General features: G+C 43.2%; 1 protein-coding gene across 2 annotated transcripts in view; it reads right to left on the bottom strand.

Annotated features, from left to right (window-relative positions):
• Positions 1–16,555, bottom strand: part of GPNMB (glycoprotein nmb) — a 41,795-nt gene extending 25,240 nt beyond the window's left edge. Inside the window, exons 1-5 of one of the 2 annotated variants that reach the window (XM_075922212.2) lie at positions 16,366–16,555; positions 6,966–7,118; positions 5,748–5,891; positions 2,930–3,103; positions 565–723 (exon numbers count right to left, since the gene is read on the bottom strand). In XM_075922212.2, the coding sequence (XP_075778327.1) occupies positions 565–723; positions 2,930–3,103; positions 5,748–5,891; positions 6,966–7,118; positions 16,366–16,447 (712 nt within the window). In that variant the 5' untranslated portion in view covers positions 16,448–16,555. The remainder of the gene's footprint in view (positions 1–564; positions 724–2,929; positions 3,104–5,747; positions 5,892–6,965; positions 7,119–16,365) is intronic. The other variant, XM_006138355.5, reaches the window with a different exon arrangement.
• Between the last annotated feature and the right edge of the window lie 1,066 nt (positions 16,556–17,621).

The raw sequence follows: 17,621 nt of genomic DNA on the forward strand, positions 1-17,621 counted from the left end.
GTGGAATACAGACAGAATAAAGAACCATTTTGCATTATGTCCATAAATTTCAGCTTAGATTCAGATTCTGTATGAAAGATAAGTTAGTTTACATGCACCACAGATTTCTGCTGCTTATTCAAATATTTCAGAAAAAGAACCATAAGTAGACATTAATCCCAAATTTTATTTGGGACAAATCAATTCAGATGCTGTAACAGAGATAAACAGTATTCTCAATAAGCTTCTGGATAAATATCATTCGTATAATTCATTTCCATGCCTACTTATATATTTTTAGTGTTAATATCTGTACTCAAGGCCAAATTTTGCAACTATTTCTTAACAAGTCTGCTAAGGTGTTCAGGGTATTTACTAGACCCTATAATAACACATTATGGTTATTGTTGCTTGTGCAGTTTGCCCTGGGTATCTACTAGAAATTTCATATGAGAGTTAAAATCATCTGTTGTTCCAGTCCCTTCTTACATCCCTCCCCACTCTCCCAGATAGCACTTTAGTTGCATTTATGAAAAATCTTCACTACAAATACTGCCAAGTTGTGGTTTATTACAGAAGACTCACCTGTCACAACATAGATGACACTTGCTGTTGCAACTGGAACATATGTTCGATGACCTCTTCTGTAAACGGAGACCATCATCATCTGCTTGCCAAGGGTGATATTTGTTGTGTTGATGGAAACAAGTGCTGAAGAGCCTCCAGTTTTTTGGTAGTACTGGCCTGTGAACAGCACATGAACTCATATTTTCCTCTTGTGACCAGTGAGAAGTTTTATAAAAAGAAGCAGCATTTCTGTTAAATTGTTCTAAAACAAAAGTGTATTTCATGCTCATCCTTCGTTTGTGTGAAATGTACTTTTCAAGTACATTTCATGTCATTGTTATGTTCCCCGCCCTTAGGTTTTTTTCTGAGTTTCAGCAAAGCAGGCAAAAACATTAGAAACATGTGCCTGCTCCCGTGGATCCAAGAAAGGGCATTTGCCAAAAAACCTTCATCACTCCAATACAACTAAATTAGATTCATGCCTAAAATAATTTTTCAGTCAAATTTAAGAGCCTAAGATTTACAGTGTAGTCAATAGCAGGAATGGGCCAATTATGACACACTCTGCCACTGGAAGTCACAGCCATGAGAGGAACAGAACTGTACTCAGCCAGCTTAGGAGTGCTGAAGCAAAATGCACATTAAACCTTCTTTCCAGAGGTGAAAAAGCCAGTCTAAGGAGCTACAGGTACAAGATCATTCTTAAAAAGTCCCAGAGGGATAACTGTGTTAGTCTGTAACTTTAAAAACAACAAGTAGTCCTTTGGCACCTCAGAGACTAACAAAAATATATCATGAGCCTTTGTGAGCAAAACTCACTTCTTCAGATGACCTTGAGTGGAGAAAAAAGGAAGACTATTAGAATTTATAACAGAAAAAAGAAGGGAGAGGAAAAAATGTACCTAACAAGTACTGGTATATTGACTGGTACATTTTTTCCTCTCCCTTCTTTTTCTGTGATAAATTCTGATAGTCCCCCTTTTTTCTCCACTCAAGCTCATCTGAAGAAGTGGGTTTTGCTCACAAAAGCTCATAGAATACTAGAACTGGAAGAGACTTCGAGAGGTCATTAAGTCCAGTCCCCTGTCCTTACAGCGGGACCAAGCACCATCTAGATCATCCTTGACAGATGTCTATCCAAACTGCTCTTAAATATCTCCAGTGATGGAGATTTCACAACTTCCCTAGAAAATTTATTCCAGTGTTTAACCACCCTGATAGTTAAGAAGTTTTTCCGAATGTCCAACCTATACTTCCCTTGCTGCAGTTAAGCCCATTGCTTCTTATCCTATCATCAATGGCCAAAGAGTACAATTTTTCTCCCTCCTCCTTGTAACACCCTTTTAGATACTTGACAACTGCTATCACGTCCCCTCTCAGTCTTCTCTTTTCTAAAAGAAACAAGCCCAGTTCTTTCAGTCTTCCCTCATAGCTCATGTTTTTTAGATCTTTAATCATTTTTGTTGCTCTTCTCTCGACCTTCTCCAGTTTCTCCACATCTTTCTTGAAATGTGGTGCCCAGAACTGGATATAATACTCCAATTGAGGCCTAATCAGCACAGAGTAGAGTGGAAGAATTATTTCTCATGTCTTGCCCACAACACTCCTGTTAATGCATCCCAGAATCATGGTTTTTTTTGAAACAGTATCACACTGTTGACTTATGTTTAGCTTGTGGCACTATGACCCCTAAATCTCTTTCTGCAGTATTCCTTCCTAAACAATCACTTCCCATTCTGTATGTGTGAAACTGATTGTTCTTTCTTAAGTGGAGTACTTTGCATTTGTCCTTATTAAACTTCATCCTATTTACCCTCATACCATTTCTCGAGTTTGTCCAGATCATTTTGAATTATGACCCTGTACTCCAAAGCACTTGCAGTCCCTCCCAGCATGGTATCATCTGCAAACTTAATAAGCGTATCCTCTATGCCAATATCTAAATCGTTGCTGAAGATATTGAACAGAACCAGTTCCAAAACTATGATACTAAATATATTTTTGTTAGGTGCCACAGGACTACTCAGTGTTTTTAAGATAACTGTGAAACTTCAGATTCTTACTTATTAGTGCTAATCACTAAATTATCTGGCTCTCCCACCCTCTTTGCCCTGAAGATTTCTTTTATATCTGAATTGCAATTGAGACAGAAGGTTTTTTTCAACAGTACATTTTCAGCCTTACAGAACATGTCATGGTAGTACATGACTTCCAAACCTCAGAGGAATTTAACAGAGCAGATGCTATTCTCACTGAGCAGCTTGGAATGTGTTTAGTATTCTCTCACTCAACAACTGCTGAATTCCTCTTTGGGAATTCTAATGCAAGGCATTTAGGGAAACAAGTTTGGACACAAAACCAAGATACATTTTACTGGACGCACCAAGTGTATGAAACAAATAGACAAAGTTCTTCCTTCTCCAGCCAGGATGATGAGGGAAAGGTCTCCCATCTGGGAACACATTATGGTTATTGTTGCTTGTGCAGTTTGCCCAGCCACAGTCATCAATCCACTTAGTCCAGTTGTAGACATACTGATCAGGAAAGTCTGAAGAATCTAGGTGTAGAAATAGATTATTAAGTGCCATATTTATTTATTTTTATGTGTTTTTATTTCAAAGTGGAATGTTTTCCCTTCTTTATTTCTGTGAAACTCATTTATGGGAACAGGGTGCCTCAAGCCTTGTCTACACTTACCAGGGGATTAGCGCTGTGGGGATCAATCTCCCAAGGGTCGATTTAGTGGGTTAGTAAAGACCCGTTAATTTAATCGCTGATCGCACTCTTGTCAACTCTGGTACTCCACCGGATCAAGAAGCATAAGGGGAGTCAACAGGAGAATTTCTTCTGTTGACCACCCACAGTGGTGACGCCACAGTAACTCAGTCTAAGGTACATCAACTCCAACCACATTATTCACGTAGCTGGAGTTGTGTACATTAGTTCGACATTGCCCCCTAGTGTAGATCTGACACATCCATTAACTTATCTTTACAATGACTCAGCGAGGCAGGGAAAGGAAATATTATTTCAATTTCATAGTAGACACTAAGGCACCGCATGCTTAATGGCTTGCTCGAACTCACACAAGAAATCTGTGCTAAAGCTGGACACAGAATGCAGATATCCTGTGTTCCAGTCCAGTGCTTTAACCACAAGACCCATTTTTCCTGGCACAGTATGTAAGTGCAAGCTTACGTTGTGCCCCGAGAAACTGTCTGGACTATTGTACATAACTAAATAACATGGACTGGCTTATGAAAAGATGTGGGAACCACATGCCTATGGATGACTCATGAAGGAACAAGATTGAAGACTTGAGGCGCCAGTCCTGCTTGTACTGAAGTCAATGAAAAATACCTACTAACTTCAGTGGAAATAATCACACCCAAAGAATTTACACCACCAAAGCAGTGCATTAATTACCATGTAAGCCACAATATTGCATTTCAAGCACGTTTGTAAATATGGATGGGTGGAGAGGGCATTTCACTACATCCTAATTCCTCTTTTCTTTCTAATTATAAGCCCAGGTATTTAGTGCTTTCTGTGTTTTTATTCTGATGAAAACATTTAGCTGTTTCCAAGAATTCAGTTGGCTCCCAGGGAAGATGCCAATTTAAGTTGTTGCTCCAAATTCTGCTGCCAGCCCCATGGGAGCATGCAGTTTCATTGAGGTCAGTGGGGTTGCACCTGCATTCTGGACCAATGGGAGTTACAACCATGAACCTCAAAGTAGAATTTGGCTTGCTTCTTATTTTTCTTTCTTTCTTTTTGTCAGAAGAGCCAATTGTGTCATTTTAAATCAAGTGCCATGTAAACTACTAGCACCACTAGAATCCAAAAAATATGTTTCTTCCCTGGAAAAGCTCAAAATGAGTAAGCATGGGACAGGTACCTGACATGCTTGTATTAAACTGCAAAGTCAGTAGATGCTATGCTATTAAAATAGTGAATGACATCTCTTGCAAGAGAAGTAGAAAGTGTTATTTAATATATCTAGACATTGTAACAAATGTCTGTTTCTCTCAAACTGCAGCAAAAACACTGGGTTTGTGACCTTTATTTTCCTCATTAAATGAGGGGTATAAAAAGTTTTTTGTTCTAAAAAGATCTTTTTTCTTGCTTTTTTTTTAAATTTTTGAAATATAAGGAACTAGCAGTTGAGGTCTATTGTTGACTAGGCAAAGTCATTTTTCATAGATTACACTTATAGGAAAGTTCAAGAAATTAAATATATGTAATAGTTTTTTTAGCAATGTGCTTGCAAAAGGGAAGTAAAATAACAGTTTTAAATTTGTGGGATTTGAACTTCAAACATTCTTCATTTTACTGAATAATTACCATACATAGTACATTTGAATCAGAAACTCTTAAAGCTTCCGTTACTCTTTGTGTAACTAATTTGAATTATTTTGAGATTTGTAACAGTAAACATTTTCTTTGCACCAAAATGACAGTTGAATAGGTGACTTGATTTTCAATTTTGTTAGCAAATATGTTTATGAACTCTAACCATAATAGTCAGGTCTTTTTTCTGATGAAAAACAAACATAATTATTTAAACCTTTCACCCAGCATATTACGGTGTAAAAATTAGTGCATTCAGCTAATTTAACTTGTTCATGCAAAATTTGGTATCTATAGTTCATTGCAAAGTATGATTTTATTTTGCACAAAGAAATCAACAAACAAACAAACTCTCTGAAATATATAATAGATAGATGTAAGATGTGTTCTTCCTTGGGAGGTAGCCATATAAAGATGTTTTTTAGTGAACTCTAAACTCTGTATTGAAGATTGTCAGGTTTATAAACTTGGTTAGAAAAACCCATGTTACTGATATAACATGCCTGTAGTCAGTCCAGCAATTGGCCAAACTTGCAAGCTGAGCTAAGCAGCAGTAGTTTTTCTGGGTTCCAGATTAAAACACTCCTTTTTGTAATGGGAGCAATCCATTTTAAAGTTCTTGGCCATTATATGTTGTGGGTGAAGATGGGTAAAAATAAGACAGTCGTCTTCTGAACAAGGTGCTTTTGTATGACACACAAATTATAGATTAATGTAGTGCTCAGTTTAACAGTGAGAGAACTATAGCCTGGAAGCAGAATGCTGATGGTTTCAAGTGCTTGGGACACTTCCTTAGGCCACAAGTGCACCATGATCACCACCAGTAATATAAAGGTATAGTTGTTACCCACCATTCCTGCAGTTCCTGTCATATATTATGTTGCTGTCATTGTCTTCTTTCTGGCACCTGGGAAACTGTAGGATCACAGCAAAGGTCACATTTGATCCTACAAGAGCTGGGCTGTCAGAGGTCAGTCTGGCTTCCACCTTTCCTCCTAAAGAAATTGAAATGAGATTGTATTTCTACACCAGTCTCTTTTGAGTAGCTAGTACTTACATCTGTGTACTATGTAAACAAGAACGTTTAAAATCAATCATACTACTCCTTTTAGAAAGGCTGCAAGAGACAGATCCCCGTTGTGTAAACTAGTATCCCTCTATTGGCTGCAAAAAGAGTTACACCTATTTATGCTTGCTGAGATGATCCTAAGTGTCTTTCTCTCTCTTCTTACAACATACTGTGCTGTGTAGTAGTCAACTTCCTGAAGACATCCTTTTGACCCTCCGTTTAACCAGGATGCTCTTAATATCTAACCAGAGCAACAAAATTATAAACTTTTTACTTCAATAGTTTGGAGATCAGTTGGAAATTATGAGTCTGAATTTTTTTAAAGTTCTAAGTGACTTCAGAGCACAAGTCTCGTGTACTTTTCATGGGACGTGTGAAACTCACTTTGCTTTTCAAAAATCCAACCCATACCAATAAATTAGACTTAGTGGACCAGATTCTAAGCTAGTGTAAATCAGTGTAGCTTCATTGCAATGAACTGAAGTCCACGATTCTCTAAACATCCCCCTACTATAAACTAGAAGCTGGGATGTCAAAGCACATTTGTACACAAAAGAAGCAACATATTCCAGAGGACAGCTCTTTTGTCTCTAACAGACGGGGTAGTCTTTAGTCCTGGACTCATAGCCTGTGGGAATAAAACAGTGCCATGCAATGTCCGGGTTCTTCATAGAAAGCGTTGACCTGATCCAGTGACACTCCTTTGGAGTGGAAGATGAAGATCCCAGGCACTTTTCACAAAGAACAGGGGATTTTCCCAGTGTCCTGGCTAATGTTCTTTCCAGGTTTCAATATCGGAGGCAGTGAATTATTACCGAACAGATTTTGTAAGCCATGGGTGCTTCCTCAGACAATGTATTAAGTATTAGTATCTAGCCCATTATTGTACAGAGCAACTTTGGGATACATACAGAACAAAGCATACTATCGATAACTTTCTATTTCTATTCTATTTCTGGGTAAATTTCTCAGCGTTTTAGGGTTGTATATCAAGACTTACCTCTCCAGCAGTTGTTCCATCTAGGATCTCCCTTTTCCCAAAAAGGATAAAGCTTTTCATTCCACTGATTTTGATCAGGAAACCAGCCATGTAATTTCTTATGAGACCTAACATGAGAAGAAGATCTCCCATGGCTCATCACATCGTGAAACTCTAGATAGAAATATGAGCAACATAAAACATTAATATTTCCACTGCTCCATTCCATAATACTATATTCTGGAACTGAATGCAAAACTCTTAATCAATGAACATGCTTGGAACTTTATCATTATAAACAAAAATTATGTTTTCAAGTCTATTGACAATGGAAATTTCTCTGAATTTAGGCTATGAGCATTTCATCCTTTCCTTCCTTTAGGACATGTACAAGTTATATTAAAGGGTACTGGCAGCGATAAAAATCACACGGATGAATATTTCCAATCCTATCCTTGCTCATTTATATTTTCTCAGACGTTTCACAAATATTTTCAGTGTATTATAAACCAAAAAAGTTATATGTAAAAATGTTGACAGGTGATTATTTAAAAAAAAAAAGTCAATGTAATAGTGAGCTATTAAGCCCCAGTTCTGCAATGATTTCTACACAAGTGGACCTATGCATCCATTAACGTCCATGGGTATACCTAGGGACCTGCCTACGTGGAATGCTTTGCAGGACTGGGGCTCTATTTAGTCTGATGTTACTGTTATGGACATAAAAGCACAAGCATTTGGGGACAAAATCAGAAAGGCTAAGACATAAGGCTAGAAAGGACATAAAATATAAGTGTGTCTATAAACTTTAGGTGAAGGGGACAGCTGGAAGAAAATGTAGGCCTATTACTTAGCGGGGAAGGAGAGCTACTAATGGACAACACTAAGAAGGCTGAGCTGTTTTGCTTCAGTCTTAACTAAAAACATAGTTGTGACCAGCTGCTTAACACAATTAATATAAAGACCTAGCAGGTGAGGCTTGTCGTTGACCGGGCAAATTCATTTAGCGTAGATTACACTTATAAGAAAGTTCAAGAAATTAAATATAAGTAATAGATTTTTTTATTAATGTGCTTGAAAAAGGGAAGTAAAAGAACAGTTTTACATTTGTAGGATTTCAGCTTCAAACATTCTTCATTTTATTGAATAATTACCATACATAGTACATTTGAATCAAAAACTTGTAAAGCTTCCATTACTCTTTGCGTAACTAATTTAAATGATTTTGTGATTTGTAACAGTAAACATTTTTTCACTAAAATGACAGTTGAATAGGTGACTTGATTTTCAATTTTGTTAGCAAATATTTTTTATGAACTCTAACTATAATAGCCATGACTTTTTTTTCTGATGAAAACAAAACAAAACAAAACAAAAAAATCTTTCACCCAGTATATTCCAGTGTAAAAATAGTGCATTCAGCTAATTTAAGTGGCAGGATTGTTTATGCAAAATTTGGTATCTGTAGGTAATCACGAAGTATGGCTTTATTTTGCACAAACAAATCCACAAACAAACAAACTCTTCCAAATATATAATAGATAGGGCAGGAACATAAGCCAGAATAAAGAAAGAGCCAGGTTAAAGAATATTTAGGTAAATATGACTTCAAGTTGGCAGGGCCTTGAAATTCACCCTTAGGGTGCTGAAAAAATTAGTGGAACCATTAGTGATTATCTTCAAGAACAGGACAGGTGGGGTCCCGGAAGACTAGAGAAGGCAAGCACCGTACCTATCTTTAAAAATGGGAACAAAAAGGACCACAGGAATTAATACTTGTCAGACTAGTTTCAATACCTGGAAAGATCCCAGAACAAATTATTGAAAAATCAGTTTGCAAGCACCTACAGGATAATAAAGTGATAAGTATTAGCCATCATGAATTGTCACGAATGAATCATGTCAGACCAACCTAATTTGCTTCTTCAACATGGTTACTGGCCTACTGAATAGAAGGGAAGCCATAAATATGATATATCTTGATTTTAGTAAGGCTTTTAACACAGCTATACATTACATTCACATAAGCAAACTAGGAAAACGTAGACTAGAGGAAATTACTATCAGGTGGGTTGCACAAATGGTTGAAAAACATACGCAAAGAGTAATTATTAATGGTTCACTGTCAAATTGGGAGGTAATATCTAGTGTGAACATAAGAACATAAGAACGGCCGTACTGGGTCAGACCAAAGGTCCATCTAGCCCAGTATCCTGTCTGCCGACAGTGGCCAGCACCAGGTGCCCCAGAGAGGGTGGACCGAAGACAACGATCAAGCGATTTGTCTCCTGCCATCCCTCTCCAGCCTCTGACAAACAGAGGCCAAGGACACCTTTTATCCCCTGGCTAATAGCCTTTTACGGACCTAACCTCCATGAAATTATCTAGCTTCTCTTTAAACTCTGTTATAGTCCTAGCCTTCACAGCCTCCTCTGGCAAGGAGTTCCACAGGTTGATTACACACTGTGTGAAGAAGAACTTTCTTTTATTAGTTTTAAACCTGCTCCCCATTAATTTAATTTGGTGTCCTCTAGTTCTTCTATTTAGGGAACTAATAAATAACTTTTCTTTATCAGCCCTCTCCACACCACTCATGATTTTATATACCTCGATCATATCCCCCTCAGTCTCCTCTTTTCTAAACTGAAAAGTCCCAGTCGCTTTAACCTCTCCTCATATGGGACCCGTTCCAAACCCCTAATCATTTTAGTTGCCCTTTTCTGAACCCTTTCCAAGGCCAAAATATCTTTTTTGAGGTGAGGAGACCACATCTGTACACAGTATTCAAGATGTGGGCGTACCATAGTTTTATACAGGGGCAGTAAGATATTCTGGGTCTTATTTTCTATCCCTTTCCTACTAATTCCTAGCATCCTATTTGCCTTTTTGACCGCCGCTGCACACTGCGTGGAAGTTCTCAGAGAACTGTCCACGATAACTCCAAGATCTCTTTCCTGATTTGTCGTAGCCAAATTAGCCCCCATCATACTGTACGTATAGTTGGGGTTATTTTTCCCGATGTTCATTACTTTACACTTATCCACATTAAATTTCATTTGCCATTTTGTTGGCCAGTCACTCAGTTTGGTGAGATCTTCTTGGAGTCCCTCACAGTCTGCTTCTGTCTTGACTATCCTAAACAGTTTTGTATCATTTCTATGGTTTCACAGGGGTCTGTCCAAGGTCTAGTAGTATTCAATATTCAAATTAATGACTTGGACAATAGAATGGTATGCGTCTAAAATTCATCCATGATGCTAAGGTGGGAGGGGTAGCAAGCTCTTTGGAGGACAGGATTAGAATTCAATATGACCTTGATAAATTGGAGAACTGGTCTCCTAGCACTGATCGTGGCCCTGCCTCCTCAGCCATTCCACCCACCCCCGCCAGGCTTCCGCATGCAACCAGCTGAGGGCTCCCAGTGGGAGCAGGTAATTAATTTCCTCCCCTGCTGCCCCATCCTCTTTGGGAAGTGTAAATTGCTTCACCCCTTTTCATAAGACAGTCTGCCCTCTGCTCAGAGCCCAGCCAGACATTCTGGCCCGGGAGTGGGGGCAGAGTACAGCTCCTTCCACTTTTTGTTCACAGATTTTCAGGCATATAATCCACTTCTTGTCATAGCCAGAATATGGGCCAGGCTTGAATTCCCGTTTATTCCCCTCGACATCTGAATAAAGGCTCTTAGACCGTTGCCAGGTTGGAGCCCTCAGCTGGGAGGTTCATGGGAGGTTGGGAGGTTCATGTAGTCAAAAGATATGATGTAGACTGTTGATTGTTTATAATAAAGTCCCCATTCAGTGTTAAGCATAATTGTGGTAGGTTTTTTTTGTTTGTTTTGCTCAACAAATTTTTAGCATGTGTGTTCGGTATTTTTTGGGAAACCATCTGGCAACCCTAGCCCAGAGGAGAGCAACAAAGTGATAAAAGGTTTGTCACGTGGGCATATTAAAAACTGTGCAGGTTTAGTTCTGAAAAAAGGGAGATGGGGGAAGGCTTCTTGGTCTTCTCGTATATTGACAACTATAAAGGAGGTGGTGATCAGTTCTGCCTCATTCATGGAAGATAGAGAAAGAAGTAATGGGCTTAATCTGAGGCAAGGGAAATTTATGTTACACAGGAGAAAAAACTTTCAAACTGTAACACTATTAAAAGTTCTAGAATAGGCTACCAAGGGCAACTGTGGACTCCCTGTCACTGGAGGTTTTTAAGAACAGGTTAGACAAATGTCAAGAATGGTCTAGGTATATTTGGTCCTGCTGCAGAGGTTAGGGTGGGAGGGGATGGCTAGTGACCTCTTGAGGTCCCTTCCAGCTCTGAATTTCTATGATTCTATAAGTGGGTATGGAATACTGTGACTCAGGCATCTTGCATCTTGTTTTTGGTGAGAGAAAAACACATCTGTGCCTGCCACAGGTCAGCCATGTGTTGCTCCACCAGCCACGGGCAATGCAAGCATTCCCTTCTAGGCCTTGTAGGCCTCACTGTCACTCTACAAGTTAGCAGTTGGCACAATGAAACATCTCCCTGGAGTGTCCAGACCCTGTTCTACTGGGCACTTGCAGTATTCACATATTTGCTGCTTTCAAAGAAACAGGACATGGCAAGGGTGAAAATAACTTAAGTTACTTACAGGTACTGTTGTGTTGCACCCCCCCCTTGGGAGGACCTCAGGGCAGGGGAATTGGAGGGGGGCAATGTGACAGTACCTGTAAGAAATTTAAGTGGGGTGGAGTGAAGGGGGTTTCAGGGCAGAGGGGGTGGGAATATGGGTGTGTGTGTGCAGGAGTCAGGGCACAGGTGCAGGGCAGGGGGCTGAGGGCGTGGGGGGCTCTGGGCAGGGACTGGGGTGAGTATGGGTGGAGCAAGGGCACCATTTTGGGAGGGTGTGGGTGTGTGGGGGGGTTGAGTGCAGGGAGCATGCACCCACGCATACTGGGACACCACTGTTCTTCTTCCCCTTCCCTATCAGGGAACAAGGGGAAAGTGCACAACATGCATGAAATACTCTTCTGTCCCTCCCCCCGGGCAGCCGGAAGTGAAAGGAATGCATGCAAGCTGTGTACTTTCCCCTCGCTCCCTGACAGTCCTGGGAAGGGAAATAGGCCAGTAGTGCCCAGGTACTGTGGCTGCAGCCACTTGCCCTCCCTAAAGGGCGCCTGGAGGGGAAGGGCTGGGGCACTCCCAGACCAGTGCGGGGACATCCCAGCCAGCCTTTTTCACCTGCCTAGCTACCTGCTGCTTAGCACGACAGCCTGCAGAAAGCCTTGGGAGCTCGGCTGGGAGCAGAATCTTCTTCTTGCCGGAGTGTTGCACTGGCTTATTTTCACCTTTGGTATACGGTCACCTCCAGCTTATCAGTGTCACCTCAGACCACCATCATGCATTTCGATACGTTTACAGGCAGTCCCCGGGTTATGTACAAGATAGGGACTATAGGTTTGTTCTTAAGTTGAATTTGTATGTAAGTCGGAACTGGCTCCAGATTCAACTGCTGCCACTGAAACTGACCAGGGGCTGACTACAGGAAGCCGGAGGCAGAGTTGCTCTGTCCCCAGCTTCCTGGAATCAGCCTGATCAGTTTCAACAGCTGCTGAATCTGGAGCCTGGGACAGAACAGCTGGGGCGTTGCCTGGTAGGTTCCCACAGGACCAACCCGGCAGCACCCCAGCTGCTCTACCCGAGGCGTCCCGCAACAAAAGCCTGGTCTGCTGGGGGCAGGGGGGCGCACTAGCTGTGCCCCCTCCCCCCTCAGCAGACCAGGGAGACCCGAGCAAAGGGACCCCGCTGCCCGTGCGGCTTTGCTCCTGTCTCCCTGGTGTGCTGGGGGGAGTCCCCCCCAGCACACCAGGGAGACCCGAGCAAAGCCGCACAGGCGGAGGGACCCCGCTGCCCGTGCGGCTTTGCTCCTGTCTCCCTGGGATGCTGGGGGGAGTCCCCCCCAGCACACTAGGGAGACCCGAGCAAAGCTGCACAGGCAGAGGGACCCCGCCGCCCGTGTGGCTTTGCTCCTTTGCCCCCGAGCAAAGCCGCACAGGCAGCGGGATGCCGCCTGTGCGGCTTTGCTCCTGTCTCCCTGGTCTGCTGGGGGGGTCCAGCGGCTTTGCTGGACCCCCCCAGCAGACCAGGGATTCCGGGAGAAGCTTTTCTCGCCCTGGAGGACACGGGCGGCAACCCGCCGCCCGTGAGCTCCGGGGTGAGAAAAGCCCCGTTCGTAAGTGCGGATCCGACATAAGTCGGATCCGCGTAAGTCGGGGACTGCCTGTATAGTGTATCTAGTATAAATGTATATGACACAGGAAAGGGATTCTAAGTAGAAGAAATGTTGGAAGCAAATGGTTAGATATACAACAAAATCATAAGTTCTGAGCATAGATTTAATTAATACAATACTTTTATGTCTTGTGGAGTATTGCTAACCTCAGAATCCTTACAGTACTTTTCAGCAAGTCAGGCTATGACCCATTCATGAGCAAGCACACCACCAGTTTGCATCCTAGATGAAGGATTCCCTTTGTCTCTTTGCACCCCAAGATGTACCGGAATAAGCCTTCGCTTTCATTCATGAATAGGACACACCTGGCTGTTTTATTCTTCCTGAAGAATTCATCTCAGGAATTTCACAGTGTCTTAATTTGCACCTGGCCCAGTGTGCAGCTGAGCATTAATTGTGGAGCACACAATACAGGGATGGCCAGGTAAAGAGATAGGTAACAGTTAGCTCCTGATGATCTGCCTAAACTCCAAGACCTTATGAATTTAATTTTCAGTATAGATACATAACTTCTTTGCTATTATCTGTAATACACTTGCTTATGATGGCCAGTGGGCTACTGGCAGTCTGAAGAGACCTCACATGCCACCCTTTGATGATCTATTATGCATGTATCTGACCCAGGGGATTCCCTGAAAAACCTCATGCACTCCTTGTGCAGTTGTGCCCTTGACCAGGTGGCACCATGGGATCCGTGGGACACACATACCCACACATCTCATTGTAATTTGTTTAGAAGAGGCCAGAACATATGTCTCCCCTGGCAAGAAATATTTTACATCCCAAAGTTTTAAGACCATCTGTACATTTTCTATTTGCTGTGTGTATTATCATATTTAGCTGAAGAGAAGAAAGTTTCACAGGAACTTCTACTGTGATATTTGCAGAAATTGCTCAGATCATTGGAAATACTGCTGCAGTTGTGCGGTTGGTTCACTTCATAAATAGGTAGACTTCTTTATGGATGGATCACATAGAAAGCCATGAGAGAAGCCCTTAGATTGTTTCCCTTCCCCCCCCGAAGCACACCACCCAGGGCAGGTCACCACAGTAGCCTGGGGTCCATGGGTGACTCTGAGCATAGCTCAGCTCCAGCTTCTGGCCTACGGGTGGGGCCCAGAGGCGTAGCGATGGTATTATGCACCCGGGGGCAAAGGCAAAATTTGCGCCGCCACTACCATGCGGTGGGGCCCCGGACCTGGCGCACAGCTGATCCTGACCCTGGGAGGAAAGCCCGGGGTACGGGTGGGGTGGGGGGAGGGAGCTTGTACCGCGTTTTCCCCCGCTCCCTAAAGCTTGGGGATGGGCTTCCGCATGCACTAACCCGTTGGGAGAGATAGAAGAGGGTCGGGCTGGGGGTTGCGGAGAGGCGGCTCCAGCCAGTGGCGATGGGTGGCGGAGGAGCAGGCGAGCTGAGGGTTGACAGGATGAGTGGAGGGGGACTAAATTGGCACCCCCCCAGCATGACACCCGGGGACAACTGCCCCCCCACTTCTCACTATGCCACTGGAGGGGCCATGGTAGGAAGAGGAGCAGCAGAGGGCAGGGTTCTGTGGCAAGGGAGGGCTACGGTCCACCTCAGCCCCCCCCCCCCCACTGGGAAGAAGCTGGTGCTGCTAGCAGGGGCTGCACTTAATGGCACCCCACCATGAAGTGTCGCCCTATTGCTGCCATTCTACCACTGCCCAAGGCTACTATGCCCATGTTTAAAAGAGGGCAAAGATGGCCCTCCTGATTCCTCCCTTTCTGGCATCCCAGGCCCCTGGAGTGTGGGGGAGCTCCAATGTTCTATGTGCCCAAGGCCCCAATAAATCTAAATCCACTTCTGCACCTATAGTGGTGTGTTATGTGCTCAAGGGTCCTTTCACTTCTCTGTCATTGAGAAGAGGCACCATGCAGATATAGCTGGAGTATGTGGTGCTGCACAATGCACTCCTCAGGTGAAAACAGCAAAGCAGTGCTGAAGGAGAAGCAACAACTGCTATTTTTCCCACCTGCCTTATTACACATTAAAGTTGCTACCAGACTGGAGTTCCCTTTGGCTAGTTCCATGTGTCCCATTCTCTGTGCTCAGCCAGTGCTGCTAGCCCCTCCCTGCTCTGTGGAGAATTATGCCCTGCACGGTCTTTAAGAGGGAGTAGTCTTTTACCTCAGCATACAGGGCTACAATTGTGCCTGGCCTCTGCAGAGGGGAATAGTATCTGCTCCACAACCGGATCATGGCTTGTATGGTTTTCTATGACAAGCCATCAGCCCTCTGCATAATTTTGGGCATCACAAATTCTAACTCATTAGCTAAAATCCTATGGTATTTCTTCACTGGCTTGTTAATTTGTTTATTGGATATCTAAAAAGTTTCACATGCTTTTGGATTACACAGTCAAGGCATTTTTCAGCCTAGCATCTACTCCGGCACCCGTCCCGCTAAACCACATGCAGGTGAACTGAAGGGTCAGAAAAAAGAGCCTTTTTTCCTTCCACTTAATTATACAAAGTCTTCATAAGCAAGTGTCAGTCATGACCACATTTGGAGCAACTCAGCCCAAAGCAGTCTGTGAGAATGTGATTCTTGTTAATAATGACCCCTTCATTAGTGTTATTGGAAGAGAGGCACTCGTGCTCCTTGCACCCTGCTCCCAACTCAGCTGGGCTCCAGTCCCTGAGCTTGGATGCTATCTCTGGTGGAGAGAAGGGAAGGCGAGGAGAGGGAAAGCTGAGTCTGAGACAATATGTTGCCCCAGGATGTGAGAGGAGGTCAACTGAGGTTCAGTCTCCACCCCTAGGCTGTGTCTAGACTGGCCACTTTTTCCGGAAAAGCAGTTGCTTTTCTGGAAAAACTTGCCAGCTGTCTACACTGGCTGCTTGAATTTCCGCAGAATCACTGACGATCTCATGTAAGATTGGCAGTGCTTTTGCGGAAATACTATGTTGCTCCTGTTCAGGCAAAAGTCTTTTTCTGAAAAACTTTTGCGCAAAAGGGCCAGTGTGGACAGCAGAGATTTGTTTTCCACAAAAAAGCCCCGATCGCGAGCTGCAGCAACCAAAGCCAACATTCCAAAACAGCTGCATAATTGTGATCCCACGAGTCTCAGCAAATGAAGCCTGGGAGAGCAGGGAGCTGAGGGGACGGAAGCATTGGAAAGAACTCACGTTTGGCAGCAGCATGCAGAACCCCTTCAGCCAGCAGCAGGACTCCAAGAAGGAGGAGGAGGAGGAGGCAGGGACCCTTCATTGGTATGGAAGTGTGTGTGTCTTGTGCCCCCAATTCCTGCACACCTCAACTCTCTTCAGAGAAGTGAGGATAATGTTTATCTGCTGCCCTCCTTCTCTGTGATTAAATGGAGAGCCCTAGGGCTCATCATGTGATGGCATTAAGCAGAGATGCATGATTTCTTGTCTTCCACTCAACTCCCTGCTCATGTGCTTATGACTCACTCCTCTCACTTTTAACATTCACTGGCATTTTTAAGAGACGCACTTCGAAGCATGCCATTCACCCCACAGGCATTCATCTACCAACTTTTCCCCATTTTCAGCTTTTGGTGGTGTTGGTTTTCAAATTAAAGCCATTCCCTTTCAGTTACCTCTCCTCTCAGCCCAAACTGCCATTGTTACTGCAGACACTCCTTCCCCTGCAGTAAACCTCAGAGTGACCCGGGCCACATCTGTGCTGTGTGGTGGGTAACATTTTGGGGCTAAAAGGTGAATATTTCACTCCACTTCACCACTAGGACTTGGGCTCACATTTAGAGAAGCCACTCTTTAAAATATCTTTCCTGCGAATCAGAACACACTCCTGCATCTGAAGTAGCATTTTTTGTGATACATGATGCTACATGGAAGCACTCTATGATGGTGTGCTGACAGGCCCCAAAACATATTCTGTTATTGTTGTTTCCATTAAGTAAAGCTATTATTATAAGCGTGAGTAAGACTGAGCATAAGGCCCAGAGAGTTTCGAATCCATGCTTGCAGGCTACAAACACTTCCACACTGCCATCCAGGAGCAGTGGCAGCTAGCGGGTACTGTGCTACCATGACGCACTGCAGACACAGACCATTGGAAGTCCTGCCTTCAGGGGTCTAACAGGCAATACATAAGCCTTACATAAGCCTTAGGGGCAATCCAGGAAGCATCCAGGCAACAATGTGGGTTTCCTGTGTCTGTCATGACCTTTCCTGCTCTTGGACTCCTGACTTGGAGCTCAGCTTGATCTGGACCATGCCGCTCGAGACCAAAAATCAGACTTGGACTCTGATGTTGATATTGAACATGCTTAGCACTGGATTACAAACTCCTCTGCTACTCTCAGCTTCAGGTTTGTCCCTACTCTGACCATTGGTCCTGAGACTGCTCTTGTCATGATCCTGACAGTCTTCCTGGTCAATCCTATCCCATGGGGAAG

Source organism: Pelodiscus sinensis, chromosome 2 (genome assembly GCF_052426305.1).
Source record: "Pelodiscus sinensis isolate ZL-2025 chromosome 2, ASM5242630v1, whole genome shotgun sequence".
Taxonomy (NCBI): domain Eukaryota; kingdom Metazoa; phylum Chordata; order Testudines; family Trionychidae; genus Pelodiscus; species Pelodiscus sinensis.